This window comes from Phyllostomus hastatus, unplaced genomic scaffold, assembly GCF_019186645.2.
Source record: "Phyllostomus hastatus isolate PE091 unplaced genomic scaffold, TTU_PhHast_1.1 phas_contig_40, whole genome shotgun sequence".
NCBI lineage: Eukaryota > Metazoa > Chordata > Mammalia > Chiroptera > Phyllostomidae > Phyllostomus > Phyllostomus hastatus.
In genome coordinates this window covers 54,534,376-54,549,061 of record NW_025333872.1, presented here as the reverse complement: position 1 = coordinate 54,549,061, position 14,686 = coordinate 54,534,376, and the positions used below count along the sequence as shown (strand labels likewise).

Sequence of the window (14,686 nt, the reverse complement as noted above, 5' to 3'; positions counted from 1 at the left end):
CCCCTTCGGGAGCCCTTCCAGGAGAGCTGGGATCCTCCATGACTACTCTCCTCCATGGCTCAGGGCTTGCCCACGCTGCAGGGCCAGGAGCAGATTTGGTTTGGTGGTAGAGGTGAGACTGGCCCTTTCTGCTTGAGTGCCTGTCATATGCTACTCTTTGCTCAGTGGGAAAATGTCAGTGTGATCTAGCCACTCTCTCCTTGGGGTGACCGTGGTGAAGTCCAGCCTCTAATAAACATATCCCCACAGGATTGAGAGTTTATGCGGCTATCAGTTTGGGAGAATGATTTATCTTCTTCCTGATACATTAGCAGGCAGGCTTTCTGGCTGGGGGCGGTATTAGCAGACAGGACCATCAGTTCTGAGATCAGTGGTCAAAAGGAAGTGTCTATTTGCTATTGTTTCATAGCATAAAGTGGCTTCTTAATAAATCGCATAAGCCTTGTGATTATATTAATCTGCTAGTTTGACCAGCTTGGAGTGATGCCCACAGACCCCACAGTCAGGCCCCTGTCCTATTCCCTCAGCCACTCACCTGCAGTCAGTCAGGCCCCCTTGCTTTGCTTGCAGCCCCACACCCCAACACTGCCGCTCCCTTTCTCTGCCACTCCTTCACTTCCTCTGAGCCCCGCAGTGGTCAGAATCCCTTCCCTTCCCTTCCCATCCCTGTAAGACAGCAGTGCTTCCCACCCTGCTCCTGCAGCCAGCTTCACTGCCTGCCCATTGCACTTACCACCAGCTGACACCATCCTTTCATTTGTTCACCTGTTCTTTAGAAAGTGGTTTCGCCCACTGCTGTGTCCCCAGAGCACTGAATAGATACATATAAGTACTTGAGAGAGATAGGCTGTGATAAATGATACATTCTGATGTTATGTCGTGATTGCCAGAAACCCATAAAAAGGGAACATTTCCTGTTTGTAAAAGTTCGATGTTGGACCATCTGCCTCTCCTGTCCCATCGTAATTGGTCCTGTCCACTCAGAACCAACAAATATTGTCAGAAAATGAATGTTTGCTACCATTTGTACCTCTGTGGGACTTTTTGCATCATTTAAACTTTAAGAGTATTTTGAATCATAGTCTGACCAAAGCAGGAAATTATACTGCCCCTCCCTGTTAGAGCATCAAAGTAAAAATTTCTTTTATGTTTTCCTAGCACACATGTATTGCATGTTGCCTACTTACAGACGTTTGAGAACCTTTTGGACAAATTGACCTATGAAAACAGTACTTCCATTAACATGTAAATTCAGTTAACCCAGTCCTTACATTTTATGAAAGTCTGTGATCATGACTTTGGATATTTATTACTTTTTTAAGACTTTGAAAGTTTAATTTTCTCCCTTTGGCTTTTAGCTTCTAACATTTTCCAAAGGAGCTTCTTATTTTATGCATTTAATTTTCCTTTCCTTCTTCATTTCTCAGTATTATTGATTTATATGCGTGGTTCTAGCCATCTGCATTATTTGTGTTCCTTGTGATGTCTTCCCAAGCCATTCCTCTGAGTGAGGTTCTGGAGTCCCTGTGCCTCCACAGGTGCTTCAGGCAATGATAGTTACACTGACTAATGATAATTTAAATAAAATGAAATTTTCAAGTGAGAAGATTACTCATTTAATAAATATGTATAACTTTCACAAACATTGATTAAGCTGCTACCTTGTGATTTGGCAGTGCTGGAAATATAAGGAAGGATAACGTTTACTCGGGGAAATGTGATCAAATATTTTTAGCAGTTTGGTGGTGGGGAAACTGTATGGAAGCGGGTCACAGGTTCTTTGGGAACCCAGACGAGGATGAATATCTGAGACCATGCCCTGGACACAGCTGCTGGGAAAGGAGCTTCGGGCAGACGGGAGAAGAGTGCTGGAGGGAGGAGAGCTTGTACCAAAGCACCATGGCTGGAACCCACGGGCAGGAAATGAGCCTGAAAAAGGAGACAGTTCATACCCTGAGGGTCTGCTATGAGCCCAAATAGGGTGAGTTTTTACCCTCTCTAGGAGGAGGAGCTTGAAAAGGCCTGCGCCAAATGCACTGATGTCTACCAGGTGCCCGGAGAATCAGGGTCAGGGGTCAGGGAGAATCATGAATGCTGGTGGGGTGATGGTTGATGAACCAGTGGGCTTAGCTTGAAAACCTCATCGGTGTGTATAGTCTTAAGGAAGCACTGTCATTTAGTTGGAGTGGGGGAGAGGGGCCTGTGTCATGGGAGCCAGAGGAAGAGGTTCATGGAGGATGGCATGGTGTTATGGAGAAGTCACGGGGGACACGGTGTGCAGTGTTGGGATTGGCCATGAGCATTTGAGAGCAGCCAGCGGAGGTCAGGTAGCAATGGACTGAAGAGGCCATGAGGGGAGCCAGTGGGCCCAGCTACCTCTTATGGAGTGGGGGGTCTTCTTACAACCCTGGGCCCTGTGTGTGAATGCCTAGGTAGTAGAGATTTTACATGAAATTCACTAAGTGAAAGGTTTTATACTCAGCACTGGCTTTGCAGCCAGCTTTCCTGCACACAGAGCCAGATGCTTCATAATCATCGAACGTTCCCGTCCATCTTCCTGGATGCCATCCATCTGTTGTCAGAACAGCCTGACATTCTGTTCTAGATCTTCCATGAACATGACCCAGGTATTCATCTGAAGCCGTCATTTTTCTCAGACTCTGATTTTGTTTTACTACTTTTACGTTGCCTTGATGACTGGTGATAATAAAAAAAAAGTGTGTGTGTAATTAAAAATATATTATTTTGTCATTGTAAAATAAGTAGACAAAATCTTTCTATCATGATAGCACTGTGGTAAATGAGTGGGTGGGGGCATTTTATAGCCACCAAAAGAGAAAAAACTATACACAGTTTCACTGATAACATTTGTGCTACCTTTATTCCACTGCACAAATATAAAACATTTCACAGATCCAGGTTTGCTTTGCAAATCATGGAAGAATTTGTGCTTGTACTTTGCAACAGAATTTCTGAAATTCCTGATTTGCCTTAATTTTCCCCTTCCTCTTTTCTACCCCTTAGTGACTTGCCCCCCACTAGCTATTTATGATGCTCCTGTGAGCCTGTAGCGCTGTCTCCTCTACCTGACCACGTCTCTGCACCTGCCTTCGCCAGCATGTGTCCACTCCTGGTCCCACATTTTCTAGTGAGCCCAGCGAAAAGCACTGTGGTGCTCATGGCTGATTGCTGTTTAAGTGATTCATGGTCTTCTATGATGGGTTTCTTTCTTGCCTCATGCTCATCTGAGGGCCTCATGTTGGTGATTTGTATTTGTGTTGTCTGAGAGACTCTAGGTAGAAATAGACCAGAGCGTATTAATAGTATTAGATGTGTCCAACAGAAACTGGCCTTTGTCTCAGAATTTTACCTCCAAGTTTACCTTTTCATTATTGTGGTTATTTGTTTTTCTGTGATAAGACACTGTGTGCATTTGCTTCCCGGAGTGTTTTGCTATATCTCAGTTTCCCCTTGTACAAACAGCAAATGGTAACTGGACAGCCTAGCCAGCTTCCTAGTTCCCGGGTTTTTGTCATTGCTGTCCCCAGTGCAGGGCTATGCTCGCTGTATGCAGTTCCCTTCATCCCCTGCCGCTGTGAGGTGCTTCATCGCACACACTGCTCTCTCCTCCTCACTAGCAGCTGTCTCTTTAGTTTGCCCTTTGAAGCAGCGCATAACTACCAGCCACCGATTTTAAGGCTGTGCAGTTTTTTTTTCTGTTTCATTACTGAACATTCTGACCAGAGTTTGCCTTTTCACCATTTTTGTTATTGATTTTATTTTTCTAATGCAATAAAATAAATAAGCAGTCTGCTATAGTTTTGAGTTAATGAGGATTTGGAATGGATTTCAAGTATTCTTGTCTGGTTTTATGATGCAGGTAGGGACTCAGGCAGTGAATTACAAAACTAAACAATCACAGAGCCATAGAGCCCTCTGCCGTGGCGTGGCTGGAACAGATTAATAGCTGTGCATAAGGAAAATGTCAGCTGCCAAATATTTTTCATTAGTAGTAAGTTGGAAATTTATGACCTTATTCATGCTTCTGTAGCCTTCGAAGTCCCTCAACTAGAGTTAATTTGTATTTTATTACTCTTCAGCTTATAAGCATCTTGATGCCAGACTCTAGGTTGCTCTATTTGTATGGATTTTTTTCAAATGAACTGCCATTTAAAATACTCTTATGCTGTTTGATTGAGCAATGGGTCCTGTTAGAGCTTTTATTCATGCACTTTCCCAGCTTTTGTTTTCAGGTGCTTACTGTCTTTGGGTACCATTCCAAGTACAGAAGTAAATGGATGCAGAGTCCCAGAAGGGAGAAGCATGAGGGCACAACCTGCTGTGGAGGGATCAGGAGGGGCCCCTGGAGGAGGGCCTGGAGGGTTGCTGATCCCTTGTTCATGGTGACTGAGTGCATGGAGTCTGGAGTCAGACTGCCCAGGTCCAAATCCTGACTGCATTACTTAGGAGATCTGTGACTCGGACTAATTACTTCTCTGGTTCAGAGTGACCGCCTCCAAAAAATGGGGGGTGTTCATAGTACAGACCTTGTATGTGGATTGAAATGAGGGAATATTTATAAAGCCCTTAGAATAGTGCTTGTTACATGGTAAGAACTACTCTTTTAAACAAATCAAGTAAAATAAATAACATATTTTGACCAAAATAAGGACTAAGGAAATCTCTATTGTGAAAAATATAGAAACTTGCCCTGGCTGGTGTGGCTCAGTGGATTGAGTGCTGGCCTGCAAACCAAAGGGTCACCAGTTCAATTCCCAGTCAGGGTGCATGCCTGGGTTGCAGGCCAGGTCCCCAGTAGGTGGTGCGTGAGAGGCAACCACACATTGATGTTTCTCTCCCTCGCTTTCTTCCTTACTTCTCCTCTCTCTAGAAATAAATAAATAAAATATTTTTTAAAAAAGAAAAAAATACAAAAACTAACTGGCAAATATTTTAATATTTGTTTTTAAGTATATAGAAATTTTAGTCAATAGTTAGCTTATATAGGAATTTATTATCACTAGGTTCTGTCTTTAGAGCCTCGGCTAACTTGTTTTCTATATTTTCAGTTATTTTGACATTTTCAGGAAAGGAAGAACTTTCCAACAACTAGAGGGGCTGCAAAGTGAAGTGAGCAGCCATTTGTGCTGCTGTGAAGTTCTTTCTCAGTACCAGAAATAACCACACAGGTTGAACCTGCCTGAGATGGAGCTTTGGGGATGCCTGCATTGGGTAGGAGGGGGTCAAACAAGTGAATGCCTAAAAGCCAGTTCATTTTTTTTTCTTCTTGGTTGCGCTTTAGTCTATAAAGGCATGCAACATTGGGAGCGGGGGTCTGGGAGTTTGAAATGGCAATGTCAGTGGGGAGGACAGTTGAGTTTGAGAGGGATGCACAGAGGTTGGAGGCAGAGAGTGGAGAGCTTGCTGGTCTAAATGTGGAATTGGTTTTGTAGAGAATCGGGAGGTGTTGCATGTTTTTAATAGGGGAGTGGCTTACATTAAAAGGAAGATCTCAGGGAGAGTAATCTGGTAACGGGTGCCCAGACTGGAAGCAGGAGGCCTGTTAGTTGTCAAGGCTGCCATGTAGGCAGGCGGGGAGAAGCGGGTGTGTGAGAGGCATCCAAGATGACATTAAGCCTCAGGAACTGGGGCAAGCTGGCTTAGGTATTGGATATCAGGAAGATAGCGTTTCATATGCCATTCTAACTCATTTATTCATTCAGCAAGTGCTTATTGAATACAAACATTGCAGAGCTCATAACCCCTGATGATGGATTTATCCTGCTATTTTCATGAAGAGCAAAACAAACACAGGTGCATTCCACATGCAGTTTAAATCTCATCATAGTGAGCCTTATCGCAGGGCAATTTATACATTCTGCAAGCACACCCTTAGGTACACACCTGTTAGAAAACAGTGCCACTCTCCCTGGACCTCTGCATGTAGTAGGTCCTTCACTTTAGTGAAAATGTCTAATCAGTGTTTGCATTGACCAGAGAAATTAGACTAGAAATGAAGACAGCTTGTATATTCTCCACTCAATTCATATTTGTTCATCATTGCCTTGAATGTCTTTCTACCTCAAAATGCCTGAATACCTCTAAAATAAACCCATCAAAGTGCTTATAGCCCAAGATCCAGATGTAACTCTACCACCATCCTTCTTTCTAGTGTCCAGAACCTTCCATTTTCTATTTCACTTCTGGCTCCATGGTTTGAGACTGGGGACAGGCTTATTATTCAAAAGAACAGGTGGACAAGCCTTAGAGAGCTGATGCATTTCTGCGGACTATCAGCATAGCACTTAGGACACTTAGTGTTCATGAAATGTACCAAAAATTAAAATAGATTCTTAATAAGCTGACTTTGCTGTTTTGATGCCAGCATGAGGTGCCCGGTGGGAATTTTTAAATCTTCAGTGTTACAGAACTCACCAGCCATCCTTTGAAAGGTAAACCAAAATGGAATGGAAATTTCCCTTTATATTTTCTGCCTAAAGGTGACTTTAAACTCCTCCCTACTCCTCCAGAATTAAATGCCTAGAAAATAGACGGGATTAGAATTTCTGCTGCCTGACTGGTGTTTCTGACCCAAGCACAGCACAGAAATCTGCAGTGCTGCTCGGAGTTCTAGGAAGTTCTCCACATACGGCTTGTTTTACAGGAAGAAGGGAGCATGGAGGTGGCCTTCTGCTCAGTTCTTCAGGCAAAGGAATGTCTTGCTCCCAGCTTGTGTTGACCACAGGACTTCTGAGCGGCTCTGCTCCTTGTCAGATGTATTTGCCTCACTCAGCACAGGCCACAGTAGTGGCCTCAGTCAACTCTGATAAAAAGGGAAGCTCAGCACCCTTTATGAATCTTCTCCTTTGCCTGTCAGGCTCCAAAATTAGGCAGGAGTTTGCTGTCACTGGGCATTCTTCTCTCTGAAGGCCGTGCCCTTTGCAGCTTACCTTCGCAAACTGGGCACATCCCGTTGCTGGTGATGCTGCAAGTCCAGGCATTTGCCTCAGACGGCAGCAAATCTGAGCTAGGTCAAATGTGAGGGTGAAAACTGTTTTCAGGAGCTTAAATGGTTGCACATCTTTGAGTGTCCTAACAAGATTGAATTTGTTACTAAATGTGTTCCTCTCAAGAAAAGTACTCATTTCAGTAGGGACAGCTGATCTTTCATAATTGGTGTCATTCTCTTGAAGAGCAGTAGGGTTCCCTCGATCTGTTATGTTTACTTGCTCCACTTTTGCCTTTAAAGGCAGATGTTTTTATTCCATCATTTGAAACCATGTTTAGATGTTAAGACAGCTGGGCACCTGTCCCATGACTTTGGTCTCATGCCCAACACCCTTCCAGATAATACCACGTTCTGTCTGGTCATGTCTCTGGAATGGCATGCTTGGTAATAAAGATGGGTCATTTCTGACAGTTTATAATGTGTACTTTATATAAATGCAAACCTTTTCTCTCTTTTCCTTAATTATATAATAGTACAGGAGAAATTTGAGCCTGCTTGTATGCCAAGGAAAGGAAGAGAATACAAAAAAACGCTGTGGTAATGGGAAGAGTAAGGTAGTCATGGGGTTGGTAAGAAAAAGAACCAAGGCTGAGTGGTCCTTCTTTGTCCAACCTGAGGTTGGCAGAAAGGCGGTTTTGTAAGAAATCCTAGTAGGTAGCCGGATATGAAGTGTAGGGGATGCAGATGGGTGGTGTTGGAAATGGAAGAAAACAGAAAACACCGGAAAGAACTACTCTGGAATTGGTTTAGGGACAAAGGTACCAGGAAGACATTTTAAACAGACATAGGAATTAAAAACAAGGAAAAACTTCTGGGGGTCAAGGGAGATGCAAGGCTAAGTTCAAAGGCCAGGAGTTCAAGTGTCATCAATTTAACATGAAATCAGTTGGCATTTCCTGAGTGCCCAGCAGCCCAGAGGGGAAGGAATCCAGTAGGCTAGGCTAAAATTACGAGATTTTTAGGCATTCATAACACTCAAAGTTCTGGCCAAGAGTTTCAAGCTGGGCAAGAAAGCCCAAGGGAGGCAGACGGCCAGACAGGGTATAAGGGACTGAATGTCGTAGTAAGAGTTTGAGAAAAAAAGGCAGGTGCCCCAGGAATAAGGAAGGAGGTGGTGAAAGAACAAATGGTGTCACAAGCAGAACATCCCAGTTCCTTGCAGAAAAGTTTGAAGTTCTAAGGGCAAAGATAAAGCTAAGGTGATGGGTGTTTATAGTGTCCACTGGTTTACTTCTGTAGACTTTGAAGGAAGGAACTACCCAAGTCTTGCTCATCTTTGTCTCCAGTGTTTAGTGCAGCACCTGGGATGTACGGACTCAGCAAATATTTGGATGGGTAGGATGGAAGCACAGGTCCTGACATTGAGGCACTTAAGCCTGTGGAAGGTCCGGATGCTGGACAAATCATCGATTTCGTTGATAAAGTCACTGAAGAATACTGTGATGCTGTGGTTAGAGCACTCCAAGTCCTCCCCAGGTCTGCGTTGAAGGCCCTGGATTGTAGCTCACTAGCTCCAGCCAATCAGTTGTAATGTGTTCCCTTGCTCAGCATTTAGGCATACCGCCCACATAGTTACACTTTATCAGAGACTGCTAATTGCCACTAAACCAACTTTAAATAAAACCGTGCTCCTCTGATGATTTTGAACTCTGTAGAGTATTCTCCATGATTCTTAAACTGTCGAATTTATCCATTTGTCAGTATTGCTCTCCAAATCAGAAACAGATGCTGTTTGTACTACTGTTCTTGGTGGGTTTCCACAAACCCACAAAGCCAGGCTTGCAGCCACAGACTGTGGCCCTGTTGTGCCTTCTCCAAATCCACTTCACCTCCACCCTGGCCCCTCCTCCCACCATTTATTTCCAAGCACTTTGGAGCATCTTTCTACAATAGAACTGCTACCTGAAAAGCTTTGGACAAAATACAGCTGCAAGTCACACTAAGGGTAAAGGCTTATGTCCTTGACTGCAACATATGAGGCCAGCAAGACGTTTCTGAGCAGAGTACTCTCCAGATGTCAGTTGGGGGAAAGAAACTGTATTTGGCCAAAGAGAAAGCTATCTACAGACTTTCTGTCCAAAAGAAGCCATTATGAGCTTTTGGTGGCTTATTGCTTAGTCTATGGCTTATTGTTTGAAGCATTTAATGTTCTCTTTCTTATCCTCATTCTCTTACTCCTTTTATCCATAAAGTATTGAATATAGAAATGTTGACTGAATTTGTCTGGGGTTGCTCAGATTTGGGAAGGTTTTATGAGCCTTAATTAAAAATACTGGAGAAATATCTTTGACCTGGATGGAATAATAGGGTTTCTACATTGTTTCTCATCTACTCTCTAAGCTAATATATGTTTTATTATTGCTAACATTAATTTAACAATTGTACATAGAAAAATGAAGGCGAGTCAAGTATCTTAACATTTAGAGAAAAAGTTTAATATGAAATTTGTTTCTTAGAAATCTCCCTTAATTAAATGGTTTCGCAGGATGGCCAAACCTGACTTTTTCCAGTGCTGAGCGTGGAAAACAAATGTGTGTTTTGTGTGCCTCTGGAGAATTGAGTTCTAGGGATGAAGAACTGAGGCTGAGGGGGAATAATAGTGTGCCCAAGGTCACCTAGCTAGACAGCTGTGGAGTAAGAATTCACACTCAAGTCTCCCTATTTTCAGGCTCATGTGCTTTTCACTACTCCACACTCTCTCCATAAAAGACACGCCACTACCAGACAGCCCCAGTGGTCCTGGACTTCCACTGTGCTGCTCCACGTCTTGAAGAGAACATTCCTACCTGTGTACGCTTCCCATGTAATAGCATACAAGCGCTGACTAACTATTCTCTCTTTTCTTCTAGATTTTCTACCCTAGCAAGGATGGTACAAAGATTCCAATGTTTATTGTGCATAAAAAGGGCATAAAATTGGATGGCTCTCATCCAGCTTTCTTATATGGCTACGGTGGCTTCAACATATCCATCACACCCAACTACAGGTAAGCATGGAACACGCCCGGCACTTCAGCATGTAGTTGATCACCTCCATGCCGTGCAGGGGAACCAGAGCATAGTCTATTACATCATGTTTTTCTAATATATTTAATCACATATTTCTTGCTTGTCGTTTTCACAAAGAGGCAGGATTATGTGTTACCACATGCATTTTTGGTCAGGAATTTCAGGATCATTACAAGGTAATCTTGTGTCTTCAGTGGAATAGGTTGTTTGAGACCTAGATGCTGAAGCCACAGAGGCTGCCAGGCTACAGAAGGTTGATATCAATTGAGTTTTGAACAAAGGAAGCTCTTACCTTCAGTGTTGGGCGTTTGCTGCCACCCCACTGCCTTAGTATTCTCTTCAGAAGGAAAGCTTTTTTCCAGATTATGGTTATGTTGTTTCAGCAGGGCAAATCTAAAAGTAGATTATCTTAATATTCAGCCGTAAATATACTTTCTTTGTATGCTATTACTTCATTTTAAACTGTTTATACTGTTTCCATGATTATTTCTTGATAACTTATGTTCAGGGAGAAAAAAATCTATACATTTGCTACTGTTTATATAAATGTCTCCTGTCAGTTATTTACAAACTTGATTTTAATATCCCATTCATAGTATAAAGTGGAATTTGCTTTGAGCATTTTTATTAAAAGCATGGAGTTTCCTACCAGGAAGGTCAATTTTAAGCCAACTTCTAAACAGTGCCTCCCGTGGAATCTGATTCACAGATTCGTCTTTCGTATTTGGGTGGAAATTCATGGGCTGATGACCATGAGGACGTAAATGCAGATAGATTCCATCAGCTGTCCCAAATTTAAATATAATAAAAATGGTACTTTGTTTCGAGTACTTGCTATGAGTAGACCATTCTGCTAATTATTTAGGATTTAACGAAGTAAGAAACACGATCCCTGCCTTCAAGTGGTTTAGAGCCAAATTGTGAACTGTCTTGAACATCTGGGTAAAGAGTTTGATTTTGGTCCTTTACTTAATGAGTAGCTGGTAAAGGAGAGAAATCCACGTTTCAGAAAATACTATCCATGTAGGATACTATCCATGTAGTATTTTCAGAAGATTTGTGAGGCATCATCATGTGAGTGTGCTGGTGGTTACTCTTCATTCATGGTACAGTGACATCGCCATTCTACATTCTAGAGTGCTTCCTCGATACCAAGCACCACCCTAGGCAAAGCCTGAGCTCACAGACGAGCTTCCCGTCTCTTACCAGAATTTCCCGGTGATGAGATTCAATTTCATGAGCATCCATGTCTGTGTGGTAAAACCGGAAGCCATATTTATTCTCTGTGACTATTAAAGAATGTAAGGCAATAGCTGTTGGTTCATTAGATTCATGGAATCCCTACAACAAAAAATACAGTGTGTCATTGTTTTTCCCTCTTCTCAAAGTGATGAAGTTTAGGCTTCAGGTTCAAGTCACAGTGATGCCTAAGTGTAGGGCCAGTGAATATGTGCCTCATGCAATGAACAAGTCAGAGGCTTGTGCCTTGAGCCCCATGCCCTGGGTCCCCACAGGTGTGTATGATCAGGACAACACTGATTCCTGAGGAGGTCTATAGTTAACATCACTTGTCTTCATTTGTGCAAGAAGTATTTATTAAGTCTGCTCTGTTGGGAATCGGGAGATGAGTAAGGAAGGGCCCTTTCACATTTTCATCCCAGAACCCAGTGGGTATGCTGATAGTTTCAGTATAGGCCATCACAGGTGTGTGAACAATATCAAAGAAAAGACCAAGCAATTGAAAATCCATTTGGCCAGTCTCACCGCCTACCCCAGCTCTCCTTTTCTCTTCATCCTTGAGATCCTGGAAATCAGCACTCGTACCAACTAGAGCCTCCCAGGTTACAGAAGCCCATGGTTTCCCCAGTTACTGAAAGGAAGAATGATAAAATTTCTGAGATAGTTCTCAAAGACAATTTAAATTTAAATAACAGCAGCTAGAAAAATAAATGTCACTCAGCATTTTTTAGGATCAGAGGAGAAAAACATAAAATCCAAATTTTCCAAAGGACTTAACTCTTTTTCCCTAGACGCTCTGTGCTGTAGTTTCTTCTGTTTATTCCTGGGAAACATCCTCCAGCCATGAGCTGGCCATTCTTATTTCCTGGTCTGCGGCCTTCCCCTCCTCCACCTCTCTGGCGGTGTGTTCTCTAGTTTAACATCTAAGTTTCTACAAAACTGTTTAAAATCCACGTTTCAGAAAGAGTTCCCACTTTCAGTTTGAGCAATACGGAGAAGAGATACTGGGAGCAAAGCAGGGGCTATTACTGGATGTTCCCACGAGCCCAGTGCCATTCCCAGCAGGTCACGTGGCTGGCAGTATTTGGTTTGCCAAGATAGCTGTTAAAAGATTCAGTAGGAAATAAAGACCTCTTTTTTTCTCTGTTTGCATTATGAATTTGGTAATCCCACTTTGTATAGTGAAATATTTACCAATATAGTAAAATGAGGTATGCTGAATACTCATGAACATGTGTGAGCCTTGCAGTTAAGTATTAATCAGAAGTTATATACTTCTACTTTAATCAAGTAATATAAAAATAGTGGGCTCCAATTTAGATGACATTACACATGGAGTTTTTTCAGGGGTACTTTCTTTTGCGGGGGAGATGCAGGGAAATACCATGGTCCTTACTAGGCGCCTCGTGGAAGGTTAACTAGTTTTACTGTTTCTCAGCGTGTCCAGGCTGATCTTTGTGAGACATATGGGTGGTGTCCTCGCAGTGGCCAACATCAGAGGCGGCGGCGAATACGGGGAGACGTGGCATAAAGGTGAGGCGCATTCCCTGTGGGAACAAGGACGGCGTAGTCAGAACCACGTTTGAATGAGCTGAGGAAACTAGGGGCAGAAAAAGCATTTTGCCCCAAAAAATGAAAAATAAGGATATTTTCAAACACCTTGCAGGCACCACTCCCCCTTCAAAAACAACTTCATCTGCTCTTTCACTTTTTTATTGAATTATTGGGGTGACGACACTGGTTAATAATATCACATAACGCGTCATCTGTAGATAGTATTGTGTGTTCACCTTCCCAAGTCAAGTCTCCTTCCATCCCCATTTATTGCCCCCGTAGCCTCTTCACGTTTTATTTTCCATTGTATTCTGTTTAATGAAGTACCTACTTGTCAGCGGCATTCACTATAGACCGTAATCAGAATTACTTGCTTTGTTGGCCGTGCATCGGGCAGGTTTTTATCTGTCACTGTCATAAGCGAGTCTCGGCGGCCCTTTCTGGTATTTGTCCTGTCTCCCGTTAGCTTGGCCTTTACTGTTCGGCATTGTTTGACTATCTCAAAACAGCATCCAAAACAGGACATTTTCTTTTAAAAGAAAAGAGCAACCTAAAACATAGCTTTCCTGTCCTCAGTGTGGCCATCCTTTTGCTTGTTTTCTGTCATTCCCCCAAGAGCACTGAGAAATGGTGTCCTCCTGGCAGTGCTGCTGTGACTGTCGCCCGCAGGTTTCAGACACACACCTGTGTCACTGCTCTTCTCTGGTTTGAGTGGGTCCATCCCCATCTCTGGCCTCCTGAAGCATGCATTCTAGTTCATTGCGACTATTGCTTCTGTGCTCAGCTTCATTTCCGGACCGTCACAACTTTTTTAAAGAATAATAGAGTCCTGTCTCTTCCTTTTATTTGTGTATGGAGCACACCCACTCTCACTGGCTTTTGTGTATCTGGAATTCAGAGTCACCAGTAGCCTAAAGAAGATGATTTCTACTTGCCTTATTCCCGTGTCCCGTGGAGGGGATTATGGCACCTTCACACCCACCAGCTCCATGCCCCTTCCCCTCTCACCATCAGCCATCACTTAGAAGGAAGCCTACTGGGACAAAGGGAGCCGCTCGAGCTTGGCGGTCGTCAGCAGCACCACAGAAGGGATATCAGGGACCACCCTTCATCCACTTGTTCTTCTCTATCTTCCCAACCCCGAGGCCAATGGCTCTGGTTTTCTGCATCAGATCACATCAGCAGAGATGAGGGCAGATCTGTAAAGAGATTTTTTATAAATACCTGTCAGATGACAAGATGTAGGAAAGGCCTAGACCTGACTGCTGTCCATCCAGCGGGCATCCCAGGGGCTGACAGCAGACGACAAACTATTGGAGCATCTTCGCAGGAGCTGCTGATCGACACGTGGGCTCTGGGCCTGCCTGCCGTCTGAGGGCGACTCCTGCCCGGTCATCCCCAAAGGCTTTCTCAGTGGTCAGTGTATTTGAAACAGCATAGGATTCATTATATAATTTTAACTCTGACCTGATATTAGAATTTAGTTGCACTAAAATCATACAGTGAAATTGTGATATTAAGAGATGACCGATAAAAAGAGAATAAATAGAATAGAATCTCTGTGTACCGTATGTTTGATTTACATACCAAATCCACGTGCAAAGTCCGGACCCCTTAGCTCGCCTGCTTCCCCAGTCTGAACATGTGGGACGTGCCCAAACGTGCAGCCGCCTGCACAGACCCCTGTGGTCTTCCCCTCCACGAGCCCGGATTCTTCTCTATAAGACCCCCTGGTCACCAGGGGCCCGCTGTGCTCTGCTAGGGCAGAGTGCCCCTGGTCCTGGCCAACACGTCCTTTCTCATCTCTCTGTAAATAGAACCAGTTACTATCCAGACGCTTTGGGGAGCTTGACCGAGGCCAAAAGTAGACGGTGTT

The 14,686-nt window shown here is 43.4% G+C and overlaps 1 protein-coding gene across 1 annotated transcript in view; it reads left to right on the top strand.

Moving 5' to 3' along the window:
- The window catches only part of LOC123821769 (prolyl endopeptidase), a 105,369-nt gene that overhangs the window by 78,642 nt on the left and 12,041 nt on the right, over positions 1-14,686 (top strand). The window contains exons 11-12 of the mRNA XM_045843495.1: positions 9,859-9,995; positions 12,695-12,789. Coding sequence (XP_045699451.1) covers positions 9,859-9,995; positions 12,695-12,789 — 232 coding nt within the window. The remainder of the gene's footprint in view (positions 1-9,858; positions 9,996-12,694; positions 12,790-14,686) is intronic.